A 16,819-nucleotide genomic window follows, 5' to 3' on the forward strand; every position below is an offset into this window, starting at 1 on the left:
AAAATAAAAGAAGAGAAAGGGTGTAAGAAATTCATGGGAAGCAAATTGGCGGGAGAGGAAACCACGGTTGATTGGCAGGAGCACTGCTTTCTAACCAAGCCGCGTAGGGATCGATGATGGATACGCAAACTCCCGTACATCCCCCTCGGCCGTTCGAAATCGTGGTGGCTGCGTCTGTCAATGGCGGAATCGGGCTGGCAGGACAGTTGCCCTGGCAATTGCCTCAGGAGATGGCCAGGTTCAAGGCCTTGACTCTCAAAACAGCAAACGATGACCACTCGAACGCGGTCATTATGGGCCGGCGGACCTACGAGTCGATCCCCGCGAAATTCAGACCTCTCAAGGGCAGGGTCAACATCGTACTCTCGCGCGACCAGCATCGTAATTGTGTCAGGTGTGCTTCCATCCCTCTCTTTGCGTTTAATAATGCTCAACATGTTTGACACTTTCTGGGACACTCTTCGCATCATGCAGTTTGCCCGACAGCGTGGTGGTGGCGAGTAGTTTTGACGAAGCACTCCTGGCCATCCAGAGCATGGAGAAGGTGCAAACTTGGCCACCCGGTTCCGCAAAGGTAGGACAGCCAACAGCTAATCTACATAACAGGTCGAAAGGGTGTTCGTTATTGGTGGGGCTCAAGTCTACGCGGAAGCCATAAAGCATAATGGTTGCCAGGCGATTTACCTTACACAAGTGCGTCCGGCAGTCTTGCTCGACCAAGGTCGTTTCGCCCAGTCTAGTCGTGTCTGAAGACTCTCTCCCCCCCCTCTCCTCCAGATCACGTCTCCCGAGTTCGAGGTAGACACCTTCTTTCCGCAGATTGATCCGCACTCTTTCAAGCTCGACGCCAGCTATCCTGAGCAAGGGAAGGCGCATGAAGAAAAGGGCGTCACGTATGAGGTAATCACTGCTCGCCTTCTCTTCGAAAAGCGGCCTAAAAGCTGAAGGACTCGGCACGAGTTTTGTTCAGTTTTTACGGTATGTACGCAGCAAGTCCGTTGGGCCGCATGAAGAAGAGCAATACCTTCGGCTTGTGCACGCGATCATCAAACATGGCAACGACAGAGACGACAGGACGGGAGTTGGTGCTCACCTCCCCCATCACGGTTAGGCGATCTGCCGACCATCTCGCTCGCTCACACATACTCACCCTCTCTAACACAAATCCGTTCCTTTTGGAAGCACAGGCACTCTCTCTCGGTTCGGGTGTCAGATGCGGTTTAGCTTGCGGGACGGCACCTTTCCTCTCCTCACCACTAAGCGCGTGTGGTGGAAGGGGGTGGCCGAGGAGCTCCTGTGGTTCGTGTCGGGCTGCACGAATGCCAACACTTTGGCAACCAAAAGTACGATGAGCTTCGGCACAGCTGCTTCTATAAGTCAGGTCGGGTGGCTTACCTTCTTTGGGGATGCGTTGTCCTGGTACAGAGGTCAACATCTGGAAGGAGAACGGATCCAAGGACTTCCTCGCCAAGTGCGGACTTGGCCACAGAGAAGAGGGAGACTTAGGTACAGTCTCCCCTCCTTGGTCTCGTCTCGTCTCGTCTCTCTCTTCGATTTGGTGCACAGCTGGCTGGCTCACTGTTGGAACAATGGCCCAGGCCCCGTTTATGGCTTCCAGTGGAGGCACTGGGGAGCAAAATACGTGGACATGCATACCGACTACTCGGGTACCGACGACTGGCCTGTCCAACCCCTCACACATGATGTAACATTCTTACACCGCGAATAGGCCAAGGGCATGACCAGTTGGCCGAATGCATCGCACTCATCAAACATAATCCCACATCGCGTCGTATCGTTATGTCAGCCTGGAATCCGACAGACCTCAAGGTAAGGAGACTCCCATCCCTCCGCCCTGGAGAGCCGATTACAACGACCCTTGCTTGTGCAGGAAATGGTGTTGCCTCCGTGCCACATGTTTTGCCAGTTCTACGTTGCCAACGGCGAGCTCTCTTGTCAGGTAAAGCCCAACCAATGCTGGCGTTTCACGTTTTTGTGTGTTAACTGGCAAAACCAACACCAGATGTATCAGCGCTCTGCTGACATGGGACTAGGCGTGCCATTCAACATTGCTTCGTACTCCCTGCTGACCTGCTTGGTCGCTCATGGTAATAACGTCCCAACCCAGCAGCTGATCGACAGCACTGACCTTTCTAGACTTTCTTCTTCTGCACCATGCTACAGTATGTGGCCTGATCCCAGGTGAGTTTGTACACACAATTGGTGATGCACATGTGTACAAAAGCCACATTGAAGGTACCAACAGCAAGCCAAATGCACCCAGAAATCAGTCTCACCAAAACTATTGTGCAGGGTTGAAAGAACAACTCACGCGTCCTCCATATCCCTTCCCAAAGCTCCACATCAAAGACAGAGGCCAGAACATTGATGGTATGGATGGACCGACCCACCCTTCACCACATGGCTTACTGAAGAAATATATTCGTTTGATAGGCTTTGTCTACGAGGATCTGGTCATTGAGGGATACCAACACCACCCCACCATCACCCTCCCTTTTGCTGTGTGATCGATCAGCCATGTTAAACAAGCATGAATGAGCGATTCGTTCGAATGTGGAAAAAAGGAGCGATTCGTTTGAACTGGTCTAACGACACGCATACAGCTAGGTTTATTCAAGTCCTCCCTCTTTTTTTTTGAAAGTGAACTTTTCTGCGCGAGCACGGCGCACAAGACTACTACAAGCAGGTGGGGCGCAAGGAGACTAAAGCTGCCATGTGATATTCACGTTGAGCAGACAATAGCCAAGCGAATTCTCCAGCTTCTATCGGGGTATGCAACGAAAACGAGTAACATTCGTTATAGTTAACTCGTTATTTACTCGTTTTTTACTCGTTTCACGCGGTTTTTACTCGTTCCACGCGGTTTTTACACGTTTCACACGTTCTCTACTCGTTTCACGCGTTTGCTACTGGTTTAACTAGTACAACACTGATTAAACTCGTTTAACGCCCTGCCCTGAAACGAGTGTTAAACGCGTTTAACGAGTGTTACGCGAGGAGGTCGCGATTATCCGCGGATGATCGCGATGTCCGCGGGAGGTCGCGATGTCGAAAACAAGCCATCCCCTGAGTAAAACTAACTTGTGCACTCGTAAAACTAGTTGGACACACATTAAACGAGTTGCACACTAGTAAAATGAGCTTGCAACTCATAAAATGAGTGGCTAATTCAAGATGTGAATGGTTTACACTCGAAAAAAGGGAAAAATGACTTGTCGAAACGATGGATGTACGGGCCAAAACCCGCGTTAAAGGAGTAAAAAAACGCCTAAAAAACGAGTAAAATGACCACAAACCACCTGTGGCAACACTGATTAAACGCTTTAAACTAGTTAAACGCGTTTAACGAGTGTTACTCGTTTTCGTTGCATCCCCTTTGTCGTGTGGTGCTAACGCCAGAAACCTTAGTCAAAACTCCGCCCCCAGGGCGGGCTGGATCAAATCCCGGGGATGGTGAGAGACGGTTATTATTTTTTTCTCCTCTCACCTTCACACCACCTCCCCCCACCAACAAGCGCCGCACTCAGCTCCCCGGTTTTGGCATGCTGGTACCACACGCTTCTAAAACGGATGAGCGATGCGTTTGAGGATCGTCCGATTCGCGGTCTCCCGTCCTCACTCTGCTACGAATGCGAAACGAATCGCTCACTGTGTTCACGGACGGGGGGTTTGAAAAAGCAAGCACTCGTGCAGCTGTCCCACTGGTGCTGTTTCATACAATTCCCCCACCTCATATTGCCTCGATAGAAGAGACAGGTCTTGCCCTGCGTGCTCGATTGCTTTGGTTGAACTCGTTGAGAGACAGACTACGCCGTCCCTCTTTCCGAGGGCAGCCCCTGCAACATACACGCCTGCGAATTAATTGCCAATCAGGTTTCCCCAGGTCAAGAAGGGAGCTAAAGGACACACCTCTCACGACGGTCGAGGGAGGCGCGGCGTTCCATTTCGATGCTGGTACGAATGGCACGTTGAAGGGGAGCGTCCAAAGAGCGCAGCATGTGGGCGAGTTGTAGCTTCTTGTGGTCCACATAGACGTCTGTTTCGTCCACAATCTCTCCCTGCACCCGACACTTACGACACGACACACACGACACACGCACGCACCACACACCACACACCACACATCACGCACACGCACGCACCACACACCACACACCACGCACACGCACACACCACACACCGGCACACACACACACGACACGACACATGCATGACACACACATGACACACGACACACATGACACACACACGCGACACACACACTCACACACACAACGAGTCTAATCAGACACTTACACGCCGCAGGAGTACTCGAGATCGACACACATGATCATTTCAGACACGACACGCAGACCCAATAATAAAACACGCGTGTGTAGCTAACGGTCGGGCAGTACCTGAATGAGTTCCTCGAAAACGTCCTCGAGGGTGATGATGCCGATCAGGTCTTGGCTGTCGATGCTGGCCACCATGGCCATGTGGCCTAATGCGTCACCACGGTGATGCGTGTACAAGAGGCAGGGACATTGTCAGAGCAGCAGCGGAACCCCAGCCCGCTGGTAGCAGTGAGGAGGGTATGGTACTCTTGCCGCTCTTGAACTGGTTGAGGATGTCGTAGAGCGGGGTGTCCGCGTGCACCAGCGGCATGTCGACCAACGGCAGCTGGCACACGCGCTTCTCCGCGTTGCCATCCACCCCTGCCATCAATAATAAAAATAGTAGTAGTAGTAGTAAAAAATGGTTCTGACACTGCGACGCTAAGCGATGGCGCGTATGCATACCGACCAGCCTGCGCGTGAGCAAGAGACCGACGACCTGCTGGATGTCCTCCCGGTAGACGGGTACGCGTGAATGCCCCGTGTTGATCACCTGCCCATCATCATCATCATCATCACACCACCACCACCACCACCACCACCGCGCCGCGGAGAGGGCGAGTGAGGTGATGTGCGGTGAGGTTCGCGGCGTTCAGTTGGGACGAAGGAGGACCTGCTTGATGGTGTCAGGGTCGAGAAGGGTGGTCTCTTCGAGCATGAAGGCATTTTCAATGGGCGTCATGGCGTCCTCGGCCTTCTTCTCGATCATCTCGAGAGCACCCATGATGATGGTTGACTCCTCCTCGTCGAGGGCGTGCTTTTCTCCGTGCATCCGCACCAGCTCCTTCAGCTCTGCTCTCTCGCCAACCGCAAGATGCGAGGGAGGAGGAGGGAGGAGGTAAGTAAAATGCCCCTCCCCCCCCACTGAAACACATTGCGGCAGCACGTCGCATCCCACGCGATCGCATCCCACAACACGTGACACGATACATAAATGCGTCATATATACGACGGATGCAGGGGAAGAGGTGGTGTACGTGCGCGGCGCAGGTAGGTGGCGTGCTCGTCCCCCAAGAGCCAGTCCAGGAGCTTGCTGATGGGGAACCCGACGATGAAGAACGCCGCCATCAAAAACTTGACCAGCCTGCGCAATCCCCCCCCCCTCCCACCACACGAGATGGGGATGACACGCGGTCAGGTTGTGGGGGAGGGCATGTCTCGGTAGGTAGGTAGGTAGGTAGGTAGGTAGGTAGGTAGGTAGGTAGGTAGGTAGGTAGGTAGATAGACAGATAGACAGATGTGTTATCTGAGAGAATCAAGCAATCGCCCAGGCGTACCGTACCCTGAGAGGTGTGCCCCGATGGCCAGGCTATACCGGGAGCACAGAGCCTGCGGAATGATTCTGTAACCCCCCCCAACCCCGCGGGAAGAGGAGGCGTCAGTGTGGGGGGGGGGTGGAGTGGGCGTGGGCGTGGGCGTGGGGTACTCGCCAAAGAGGAGGACCAACGTGACGGACATGATGATGGCGAGGAAGGGCGAAGTCAACCGATCGAGAAAGATGGGAAGTGCCTCCATGGCCATCGCGTTGGCTTTCGTGGGTCACCAGCCACCAGCGAGCCACCAGCAGCAGCCACGACGACGACGGCCCACAAGCGGAGGTGAGCACGCGCACGGACGGAGCCGGCACTAGGCCTCCCATTGTGTTGCGGGGGGGGGACGAGGGGAGGGCGAGTACCGAGGAGGAGGGTGACGAGGCACAGGTGATGCCTGCTTACCACGGGTATGATCTTGGCCGCATACCGCTTCTCCTGGAGTTGACGAGACACGCGCCACACCACCATCCACCAGCCAGAGCCAGCACCCACGAGCGAGTAGTGAGGCACTGAGGGTGGGTGGGACACCAACGGGATGGGGGGGGGGTCTCGCCAACAATCTGCCGGTGGTGGTGGCTGGCGGTGGCTTGTGGCGGCTGGCGGTGGCGGTGGCGGTGGCTGGTGGTGGTGGCTGGTGTGGGCGTACGGATTCTGTGCCCGACGCTTCGAGAATGCGGAGCTGGGTGAGGTCCAGCCCCATGAGCCCAATAGTGAGCCCTGACATCGCTCCTGGCGGCGGCGGTATTGCGTCGACGCGAATATATATTTATATGAACCGTCAGCATCATCTAGCCCGCGCCGAAGAGGGCCGCCGCGCCGCCGCTTCCAGGGATGAGGTGGTGGTGGCTGGTGGTGGCTGGTGGTGGCTGGTGGTGGCTGGTGGTGGAGGAGGAGCACGCACCGGCGGTGCAAACGAGGAATAGCACAATCGCGCAGTAGGCGCCATAGAGCAGAGGCGAGTCCACAGCCCCCTCCTCGCGCACGAACAGCTCACCTCCACACATCACCGCGCCCCTTTCATAGTCGTTGCCGCCCGCCCAACGGACCACCAGCCATCACCACCAGCCACCACCACGGTCAGGGTAGGACCCAGTCTTCATGCGCGCGTGCTGAGCGCTACCGTCAGTTTTCCATCCCCCCCCCAAAGGAGGGGGTGAGTGGCTATTTGGGGGGGGTAGGCCGTGCAATACGATGGAACATACCCAGGCAGGTCACCGTGGGGGCGGCACGTAAGAAGGCCTTCCTCCTCCTCCTCTGCGGCCACCCCACCATTACCATTGCCGCCGAGACACAGCACCAGCACCAGCAGGACCCACCACCCCCACCTCCTCCTGGGGGCCGTGGTGGTGGCGGACCACCATTTTCCTCCCCTGCACGCCTGCTGCTCCATTCCGGCTGTTTGTTGGTTTGTTGGTTTGTTTTTTGTTTTTTGTTTTTTGTTTTTTCCAACTTTTTTCAAATCCCCAAACATTTTTGTGGCAGAAGAAGGGCAGGAGGCGGCGCCTCAGTGGTCGGCAGCTGTCTCCACGTTCTGATCGCGGTACATGCGCACACAGAAATCGCCCCAGCACTCCATGACCTGCTGGCCTGGTGGTGGGTGGTGTATGGAGGGTGGTGTAGGGTGGGCGGTGTATGGTGGTGTAAGGTGGTTGTTACGTTGCCCGTTCCACCCGCCGTCACAACCGCTCACCGGATCGGGGGCGGGGAGGAGGAGGGTGCTTACTTACCCTCCGGCACGCACTTGTCGATGTCTCCGCCATTGGCCTCCACGCACGAGTGGAAGCTGCCGTAGGGGCTGGCGCACACGCGAGGAATGAAGCACGCCATACCTTCCTCCATCCTAGCATGGCACAACACAACACACACACACACACACACAGGTCGTCAGAGACTTGCGGGGCTGTGGCACGCGCGCCTCTATTGGAAAACAACCAACCGGCCAGCCACAAAGAGGAGGCGGAGGAGAGGGAGGAGTACCTGGCCTCTTCGCCCTTGTCAGGCTGATCACACTCTTGGACGACCTGCTTCTCCTGTGGAGTGAGTGGCAGCGGTGCGTCTTCCGACGCCTTTTCGAGGTCTTTCAGCACGTCTGTGGTACATCATCGTAAATATTTAGATACACACAAAGAAAGATTGTTTCGCAAAGTGAGTGAAGGGAGGAGGAAGACTCCCTGCTCCCTGCGCCAAGCGCGTCTCTTGCAGCGGGGGTGCGCGGATAATAACAGAGAAAGTGGTCACGGGGTGTGGTGGCTGGTGGTGGCTGGTGGTAATAAGGCACCTTCGAAGATGGGCATGCACTTCGCCTGGACCGCGCTCGGGTTGCCGGCCGTTCTCAGGCACCTGCGAACGGAGCAAAAGCAGCGGGCAGGCGAGCGGGGGTGAGAAGAAAGGAGCAGACCCTCGCCCTGGCCCTGGGTTGGAAGAAGAAGAAAGAAGAAGAAGAACGAAGAAGAACGAAGAAGAACGAACAACAACAACGACGACGACGACGACAGAAGAAGAAGAGGAAGAAGAAGGAAAGAAGAAGAACGAAGAAGAAGAAGAAGAAGGAAGAAGAAGAAGAAGAAGAACCATCCTCGGGCGAGGAGGCAAGGGCAGGACAGGACAGGAGAGGTGGTGCGTGCGTACGTGGTGAACTGCTCCGCTCGCGCGGGGTTGACCACAGATTCCATGCAGAGAAGCGAGCGCAACCGGTAAGGCTCACACTTGCTGCACGCCCCACGGGCCAACGCCACGCGCAGAGGTGAGAAGAGGGGAGAGGGGAGAGGGGAGGAGAGGGACGGGGAGAGGAGGAGGAGGAGGAGGAGCCTCACCCGTCGTCGTGAGGGTTCTTGTACTCACATTCGGCCAGTGCCACGAGATCGGCCTCACAGGACATGGCAGCGTAGGTGGCCTTGTCCTGGCGGGTGGTGGGCGGTGTCGTGAGTATCATCGAGGGGAGAGGCGTGTGCCAGTGCGTGCCGGTGTGTGTGTCGTGTGTCCGGCGGACAGGGGCAGCGCGCGATTTGGGCGGCATGCAGCCTGCGCCCGCAAGCCCGCACCGCCGCACAGAATGCGACGGCCGGGGGGGGGGGAAGGGACACCACTACAAGTAGTGGTTTGCTCTGGGAAGGAAATATCTAGGTAAAGCGATGCTTTTCGCTCCCCCCTCGACCATAGCCTTCCGTTGGTTGTTGTTTGTGATGATGCCGGAAGAGGGACTTGACAGTACCTTGCGAAAGGCTGCACTGAAGTAGGGTGCGATCTGTGGGTGACTGTACACCACATTGATTAAGATTGAGATAAACACCTCATCAAAGTGATTGCTGGCAGAAACTCGTACTTCGTGACTGCAGCCCATCTGATATGTGCGCCAGTCAGATTACGCGCTCGAGCCGACGAATCGCCCGAGCTCAGCCAACTGGTCCAAGACATTGCTCAAGTAGAGAAATAAGTTTTGTTCTCTCTTTATTTTCTGCACAGAAATATTTTCTCTGATAATTTTAATTCAAATGAGTTGTGCTTTTGGAGCTACACACCAGCAAAGGAGAGCAAAGTAGTCAGCATTATCTGCCACTTTCATGCAATGCTGCTATGCTGAAGAGTGTGAGCAAGGTGAACAAAGGACGCTACAGTGCAAGTAGGGCCATATTCTGTTAGATCTGCTAACTTTTTGCAATATCACCATTTTGTATGAATCAATGTTACCAAATTCATGAGTGTTGTCTGGATCAAGGTGCTCATCCTTGTGGAGGTAGTGCATGAGGCCAGATCAATGTTGCAAGGGACATGAGATTGATTACTGTGGCTGGCCAATAATTGCTCTCTCTCTGCCCATGTTGCAAATTCACCACATTCCTTGTATCCCCCCAAGCTGCTGCTGGTGTTTGACCTGCCAAGCTTGCAGACATCTGGATGGGTCACACCACTCACTGGAACCACACCAACATCACCACTCAATCTAGTCTATAACTTGTGGTCATTTGAAATGAGAGGTCACAAATGACGGTGGAATTTTTGTTGTGCTAAAATTGTGTGAGATTTGACATTTTTGATTTATAGGGCAGTTTGGAAGATTTGGATCTGCACATGTGATTTTGACATGCTAGACTGCTGCATATAAGTGATATTGAGAGACTTGAGATGAAAATGATTTTTTTAAAACTTGGAATTTGTGGAGTTAAAAGTGATTTTAGCAGTGTGAAATGGAGTCAGCACAAATGTGAAGAATGAAGTTCTGTCTGTGAGTGCAACTGACTGAATATGGTGTGAGGTTGTACATGAACTGGAAGTGAGGGCACCATGTTGGCCACTGATTATGGAATTGATGGAGGGGGTGAAAGCAAAAGCAAGGTGCATTTTGAGGTTGTTCCAAGTAGCACTGACACAAAACAAGGTAGAGTCAGATTTTACTTTGCGCCAACACGTCTGTGATAAACAAAGAAATGGTAGTTTGAATGTGTAGACATCATGTATGTACATGATAGAGTAAGCATCCAGTTTTACAGTTTTTGTTGTAGTGTATGTGTATGTGATACAACTTTTGGGATGGGTTGGAGTGAGCACTTGTCATGGAGGTTCAAAAGGTACATCAAGAGGTTCACCCAGTCAGCCCAACATGCCATACGTGGGGCGCTGTAACAAACCGCAGGTGCTGTGTGCAATATGCAACACCAACAACTTACTTCCTTCTTTTTCCCTCCTTGAGTGGCTCATGATCAGGCAGTTCTTCAGTGCAGGTTGGGCTAAGGTGACTGGAGTCTTCATCCAGATCAGGCCAGTCTTTCCACATGCTAAGAAGCTGTGACCAGAGCACAGGTCTCATCTGGTTGTTGAGATCCAGTGCAACATCTGCACACATGAGGGAATTGTAGGAGAAAGAGGTGGGTGGGTCAGCAGTCAAGTGGTAGGACCCATCCATTGCTTCATCCAGCCAGTCTAGGAAGATGCATGCACAGGTAGTGCAACTGACCACACCAAGCCACACAGCTCCTTTCTCACCCACAATTGCCACAATGGCTCCATCATCTGGCTTCACTGATGTCAGCTCAAGTGTAGCACTTCCAGTGAGACTGATGGAAGCATTGATGGGCTGATCCAATGGCTCCAGGTCAGAGAGAAGGTCATTCTGAGCATGTTTGTACCCATAAACCCAGCCAAATGGGTCACTGGTGAGCTGCTCTGGAGGTGGCCTATTGAAGAGAGAGACAAGATCCTGGTAGGATTTCTTCATGGCCTGGGCATTGTTGAGCTCAGTGAGGGCAGAGAGGGTATCCTTGAGGATGGCGGTATTGAGCTGAGCTGGGAGAAGAGGAAGGGGAGAGTCAGAGGGACAGAGGTTGAGGAAGGAATAGGGACCCATCCATGGAGAGGCAGAGGAATGGTAGTCCTTCATTAACATCTGCACATCTTCTTTGTGACAGGAGAAGTGGAAGACATGAGGCCTGGAGGTTCCCTGAACACCATGGATATAGGGATCCAGCGAGGATTTGATAGCCCAGCACTCAAGAAGGAATATAGGCTCAGGGTGAAGGTGGGGTGCAGAATACCAGTCCTGCAGACCTTGCTTGAAAGCCTTGACAGTCATGACCCATGGATTATACTTCATGCCAATCACAAAGGTTGAGAACATCTGGTCAATATCCTTGTGGGTGTGTCCCACAGGCAGGAAGGATATGGTGATTGATCAAAACACCTTGTTTAACACCAGCCAGTGGCAGTAGGCCAGCATGTACATGAACTGGCCCTGGTGTAGGTACATCCACAATGGAGAAGTTGGCCATTTTGTTCTTGGAGATTCTGTAAGCAAGCATGAATGCCTGCCTGCAAACATGCTACTAGTGTAGTGAGGAAGCTATCTCCAATGAGCTGTGGTGTGGACATTATCTGATGATGTAAATGGTAGAGTTGATGGTGGAGTGGTTGGTTCTCCATCAATGTCCTCAGCCATTGGTGTGAAGCTGCCTGGGTCATGCCAAGATATCAGATGCAGCATGCTCATATATGTGATACATCAAACTTGCACAGACAGAGCACAGAACAGCAGGGACTTGCAATGATCCAATTAAAGTCCAATGCCTCAACTGTTGAAAGCACTTTCACTGCTGGCTGTGGTGTACAGCAGTCCACTGAATCCATGATCTGCTGGCTGGATGTAGCCAGCTAACCAGTATCATTGCCACACACATCCAGAATGAGGGAACATAGTTAAATCATTGTGTATGTGATGATAAAATAGGAATTACAACTACAGGTTACATATTGTCATGATAAATAGAATTTCACTTGGTACATCAAAATTTTGATAAAGAAGGTCAAGAATTACAGGAAAAATCAAAAAGAAGTATGGGACAAACCAGGATCACCATCCAATGCTTCCATGGGTGAGCAGTTGAGAGATGTGGTGGGGTGAGAGGGTAGGATAAGAATTGAAGTTAGTCTCAACACAAACCAGTCTAGAATTTAACCAGCAGCCAATGACATCTTGCCCATGAAGACAGTGAAATTTCAGAGTGGGCTGTCACCATTGGTGGCCTTGAGCCTAACACTTTTTAAGAAATGTCTGCAAAAAAGCTCATTGGTTGAGTGTAGTCCTTTTAAGGCTGAACATGGTACAATGGTCATTATTCTTTTCCAACCTACACACAACAACATGAGTGACAACCTTACCCAGTCTGCAAGTGGCATTCAGTCCATGGTAATGACCTGCCACAATGCAGCTGAGCTTGCCAAGTGGATGGTCAAGCAACTGGAGTGGAAGAAGTGGAAGGAGAGTGACCTCAAGAAGAAGAGCCTCAGTGAACTTCAAAACATGTGCATGGTATGTCAATAGCACAGTTTGTTTAATGAAAGTAGTTTCTATTCAACAATATTGACTCTTATAATTAATTATAACCACCATTTTATATAAGTAATTTATTGTGTATGTGATATATTCTCATCAATGAAGCTCATTCTTGACTCAGCAGACCATACCTGAGACTCAAGAGCAAGAAGCTGAAAAAAATAGCACCACTGGAGCCAGCTCCACCATGGAGATGTCACAAGATTTGCTTGGAGCACCAGAGGTAAGTGTGTTTGATTTTGAATGAAATGTAGTCCTTTATAAATCTCACCAATCCTGTACTTTCTTCAGGTTGATGCAACAGCCCAAACAACATCTGCCAGCAAGGAGCAAGTAACCCTGCCAACTGCCATGGCAACTGATGAGGAGCTGTGGAAGCTCCTGAAGGAGGTATGCTTTTCATACTGTTTGTGAAGCCAATTATGCACCACAACTGCAGGACATTCTATTGTGTACATGTATGTGATAGAATGTTTGCTAATTCATCTCCTCCTAGCCCAGAAGAGGAGCTCTCCATGCCTCCAGAGGAGGCCCTGCTCAAGCATTATGGTGTCCTCTGTGTGGATCACATGAAGATGAACACTGCAACAATCAACATCAACCAAATGACAAAGAGTGGCACTCATCAGTTGGTGACTGCTAGAGGACACAGAGTTCTCTCAACATTGATGAATGAGATGGGCGTTCTGACAATGGAGCATCTGCTTGTTCAAGAGCTGCCTCCCTCTCAGTGCATCCTAAAAGATGGGATGCCTGAGTACTGCATCATTGTTGGCAATCATCATGTTCAGACTGCATGGTGGCTTTTCCCTGCCAAATCTGAAGAACCCATGCCAATCACGCCCCTCTATCTTCACAATCACTCAATTTCCAATCCAATTCTGCTTCATGCCTCAAGCACATCTCAACTGAACAGCACAAGCAGATCCAAGCAGGCAACAAGTACAAGATCAGCAAGAATGGTATGCTCCCCACCAGTATTTCTTATAACTATCCCATTGTGCTGACTGTACTCTCTTCCAGCCTTCAAGGAGCTCCTCATTGCCTGCCAGAGAGGTGTTGAGTTCCTGAGCAAGGTGAGAAAGGTGGCTACATGCCTCATGGATAGGGACTTCATCCACCTCAAGAACAAGGTGGCTACTGGAGAGTGGGTATGTTCTCCTTTTGCATAGTTCTTTCATTGTAGTCAATATTCCCTGAAGTGTTCTCAACTACACTCCACTTTGTGCTACTCCACTTCAGGCCTGCTTCCATCTCAACTTCAGCTACCACATCAATGGAGCTTCTGCACAACTGAATGAATCTGAGACCAACATCATCACAAGTGCTATCAACAGCATCCTCATTCACTCCAACCCATCCAACATCACATCCTGGACTACAGCAGCCCAGACTGCAGCATGGCTGCATTTGCCACACAGGTACCCCCCCACACAGCACCACAATTTTCTTTATCTTCTGTTTTCTTATTTTGCAGCAACCATCACACCTCCAAAAAAACACTCCAAATCCCCTTGCCCCCTTGCAGAAGTAATATTAATCAGTCTGTTAATAAATATCCAATGAATCCCATCATGCATCCAGTGAATCACTGTGTGACATCCACCAGCTGCCCCACAGATGTCCAGTGGCTGTGCTTCTATAGGGGTTGACACTTGTTTGGTGCCAATAACATGCTTTTCTTAAATTTGCCTTTTTGTAGCTGCTGTTATGAACCCCAACTAAGGGTTTCTCCCAAGAAGGGTGTCAAAAACCAGTGGCTCATCACTGGTAGAACCTTCCAAAGAGATGGGAAAAGAAGCTGAGGAGTCGCAATACAAGCTCAGTGGCCTTGATCTGGACTGCCCAGGCCACTGCTTCCCACCGCACCCACACCCTGTGTCGCCACGAGGGATCTTTCCAGGGCAATCTTATTAGAAACAAAAAAACCAGCCCCGCACAGAGAGGAGCACGCACCCATCTCAAGAGAGTGAGCAAGAACAGCCTTCACACAATACTTGGCGGTGATGCTGTACGTGTTCACCGGATGGCCCAGGTCCCTGTTCAGCGCTCGCAGCAGATCACTTGCCAACACACACACCACACAACACACAACATACACGAGGGTCAGGCCACCAGCACTTCCGCCACCGCCACCTGAGGGCTGCGCAGCGAGTACTTGGTCTTCAGCAGCAGCAGCAGCTCTGCATAGTGGTGTAGAGGAGGACAGGGTAAGCACGTGGCGTGGTGGTGCGGTGGGGTGGGGTGGCGTACGGGAGGGCACGGTGGCGAGGATGTCGTTGATCTCCTTGAACCGATCCGCGGCGTCAGACATGAGGTGCCTCTTCTCCTCCTGCGTGATCGGTCGGTCCAGCTCCTTCACGCTAATGGGGTGTCTCGCACATGAGCCCGCTTGACTCGAACAAGAGGCGCTTGTGTAGGTGCGTGCGTGCGTGCGTGCGTGCGTGCGTGCGTGCGTGCGTGCGTGCGTGCGTGCGTGCGTGCAGGGGGAGACAGTACCTCTCCCAGGCTCTCGCTGTGAGCATGCAGGCAAACAATTGGTAGGAGGCATCCGGTCCGCAGAGGATGCGGGCATAGTCCTTGATCTTGGCCTCGTCGGCGTGGATGATGGCCACCCATAGGTTGCAGTAGTTGATCCGAAACTCGTCGTCGAGCTCCCGGTAGAGGCCGTGGTCCAGCAGCACCAGCTCCGGGTCGTCCGAGCTCGGGTCGTGCGGTCGCAGACGGCGGATGAGCACGTTACCTGCGCCCACCACCCGCCGCAGTATAATAGAATAGAAAAGACAAGAACAAGAACAAGAACAAGAACAAGAACAAGAACAATAACAATATATAATAATAGAATTAGTAAGCACCCCGGGGCACACGGGCATGACGGGCACGACGGAATTGGAGAAGCGAGACAGGAGGGGCGATCAACGTTGAGCCCAGCAGGGAAGGACCCTGTCCCGGCGCCGCCAGCCAGCAATCCATCCCGCACGATGGTGATGATGATGATAAAAAAATAAAATCTCCTCTTAATCAAGAGGAGGGGGGTAGTACCGGGGTGAGGGTCGCAGTGTACGAAGCCGTCGAGGAATATCTGCTTGGAGAACACCGTGGTGAGCAGCTCCGCCACCTTATGCGTGGACAGACCCATCCGCGCGATACCCTCCCTACATGCACGTTCGTTGGAGAGAGGGCGAGATGCAATAGAAATAGGAATCGACACACACACGCCAAACAGCAAAAGGGGGCCACGTGAAAGGAAAGCAGGAGCAGGTCCTCTTGTGGGATGAGGGATGGGGGGGGGGTGGCACGACGTACTTGTCGTCCAGTTTAACGCCGTGAATAAAGTCCATCGTGAGGATCCGGCTCGTCGTTTTGTCCTGGGTATGTGGTGCGGTGTGGTGTGGTGTGCATGCGTGCAGTCCAACGGCGTTGATGTCACACACCACGCAGCACGAGTTTGGAGTCGTGAGAACGCGGCGCGTGAGACCCCGCTTACCTTTTCACTTGGGTATCCGCGTGCGTGCGTGCGTGCGTGCGTGCGTGCGTGCGTGCGTGCGTGCGTGCGGAGAGAAGCACGGGAGGATTGGGGGAGGGGAGCAGGACCCAGTGGATGCGGGGGATGGTAACGTCGGGGAACTCGCGGAACAGCCTCGCTGTCTTCTCAGCATTCTTGGCTTCGTGCGCAAAATCTTGTGTTGATGGATTCGCCGGATGGGGGGTGGAGGGGGGGAAATGAAAGAAGTTGAGAGAGATGGCAGAGACGGGGTAGGGTTGGGGGTGGCCAGGCGTACCCAGTTCGAGGGGCAGGTTCAAGCGGAACTCTCCGACCAGCCATTGAAAGTCAAAATCGGGAAATATCTGCACGTGGCCCGCACGCGCAAGTCAGCAGCGACCAGCCATCTCCCTCTCTCTCCCCTCCCTCCCTCTCCTCTCCCTCTCCTCTCCCTCTCTCCACAAGTGACGGCTGGCGGGAGTACCTTGCGCATGGCGTCGACGAGAAATGCAATCGTGGAGACGTCGCCCTCGCACCGCTCCCTCAGCTGAGGGAACTGCACCTTGACCGCCACCTGCATGAATTGGGGAGGGGAGAGGGTGAAGCACCGGCGAGCACGGCAGCCCCCTCTGGACGTGAGCGACACGTGACGGCGCAAACCACCTCCTCCCCTTGGCGTGTGTGTGTGTGTCTGTGTGTGTGTGTGTGTGTGTGTGTCCGTGTGTGTCGCACGGATGCGCACCTCCCGGCCGTCATGAGTGCGCGCACGGTGGACTTGAGCAAGCGAGGCTGCTGCCACAGG

General features: G+C 52.9%; 6 protein-coding genes across 6 annotated transcripts in view; 2 read left to right on the forward strand and 4 right to left on the reverse strand.

The window, feature by feature from the left end:
* Positions 1-116: 116 nt before the first annotated feature.
* On the forward strand, positions 117-1,964 carry ACA1_199730 (dihydrofolate reductase; the record flags this gene model as incomplete). The annotated part of the gene is made up of 8 exons (XM_004341733.1): positions 117-394; positions 475-574; positions 778-900; positions 1,214-1,343; positions 1,426-1,506; positions 1,599-1,666; positions 1,808-1,830; positions 1,892-1,964. 8 exons carry the CDS (start codon positions 117-119, stop codon positions 1,962-1,964), a joined length of 876 nt encoding a protein of 291 aa, XP_004341781.1.
* A 1,953-nt stretch (positions 1,965-3,917) lies between these two features.
* ACA1_199740 (CBS domain containing protein-related, putative) lies at positions 3,918-6,434 on the reverse strand (the record flags this gene model as incomplete). The annotated part of the gene is made up of 10 exons (XM_004341734.1): positions 3,918-4,079; positions 4,419-4,504; positions 4,605-4,718; positions 4,803-4,890; positions 5,011-5,189; positions 5,375-5,481; positions 5,680-5,739; positions 5,824-5,926; positions 6,073-6,145; positions 6,357-6,434. The coding sequence occupies 10 exons, from the start codon at positions 6,432-6,434 to the stop codon at positions 3,918-3,920; spliced, it is 1,050 nt and encodes a 349-aa protein (XP_004341782.1).
* Positions 6,435-7,214: 780 nt separating this feature from the next.
* On the reverse strand, positions 7,215-9,124 carry ACA1_199750 (uncharacterized protein; the record flags this gene model as incomplete). Its single annotated transcript, XM_004341735.1, has 8 exons — positions 7,215-7,297; positions 7,438-7,550; positions 7,688-7,799; positions 7,989-8,050; positions 8,339-8,419; positions 8,524-8,609; positions 8,922-8,964; positions 9,033-9,124. 8 exons carry the CDS (start codon positions 9,122-9,124, stop codon positions 7,215-7,217), a joined length of 672 nt encoding a protein of 223 aa, XP_004341783.1.
* A 1,613-nt stretch (positions 9,125-10,737) lies between these two features.
* Positions 10,738-11,450, reverse strand: ACA1_199760 (uncharacterized protein; the record flags this gene model as incomplete). The annotated part of the gene is made up of 4 exons (XM_004341736.1): positions 10,738-10,761; positions 10,899-10,990; positions 11,024-11,333; positions 11,385-11,450. The coding sequence occupies 4 exons, from the start codon at positions 11,448-11,450 to the stop codon at positions 10,738-10,740; spliced, it is 492 nt and encodes a 163-aa protein (XP_004341784.1).
* Positions 11,451-12,341: 891 nt separating this feature from the next.
* On the forward strand, positions 12,342-14,185 carry ACA1_199770 (uncharacterized protein; the record flags this gene model as incomplete). Its single annotated transcript, XM_004341737.1, has 7 exons — positions 12,342-12,509; positions 12,658-12,756; positions 12,825-12,923; positions 13,450-13,495; positions 13,557-13,684; positions 13,776-13,857; positions 14,154-14,185. The coding sequence occupies 7 exons, from the start codon at positions 12,342-12,344 to the stop codon at positions 14,183-14,185; spliced, it is 654 nt and encodes a 217-aa protein (XP_004341785.1).
* A 454-nt stretch (positions 14,186-14,639) lies between these two features.
* ACA1_199780 (Hypothetical protein) overlaps positions 14,640-16,819 on the reverse strand; it is a gene marked incomplete at both ends in the record, with an annotated part of 2,884 nt that continues 704 nt past the window's right edge. Inside the window, 8 exons of the mRNA XM_004341738.1 lie at positions 14,640-14,716; positions 14,787-14,896; positions 15,033-15,276; positions 15,576-15,688; positions 15,840-15,901; positions 16,101-16,213; positions 16,316-16,382; positions 16,502-16,646. Coding sequence (XP_004341786.1) covers positions 14,640-14,716; positions 14,787-14,896; positions 15,033-15,276; positions 15,576-15,688; positions 15,840-15,901; positions 16,101-16,213; positions 16,316-16,382; positions 16,502-16,646 — 931 coding nt within the window. The remainder of the gene's footprint in view (positions 14,717-14,786; positions 14,897-15,032; positions 15,277-15,575; positions 15,689-15,839; positions 15,902-16,100; positions 16,214-16,315; positions 16,383-16,501; positions 16,647-16,819) is intronic.

This window comes from Acanthamoeba castellanii (assembly GCF_000313135.1).
Source record: "Acanthamoeba castellanii str. Neff unplaced genomic scaffold scf7180000084753, whole genome shotgun sequence".
NCBI classification, from domain to species: Eukaryota; Discosea; order Longamoebia; family Acanthamoebidae; genus Acanthamoeba; species Acanthamoeba castellanii.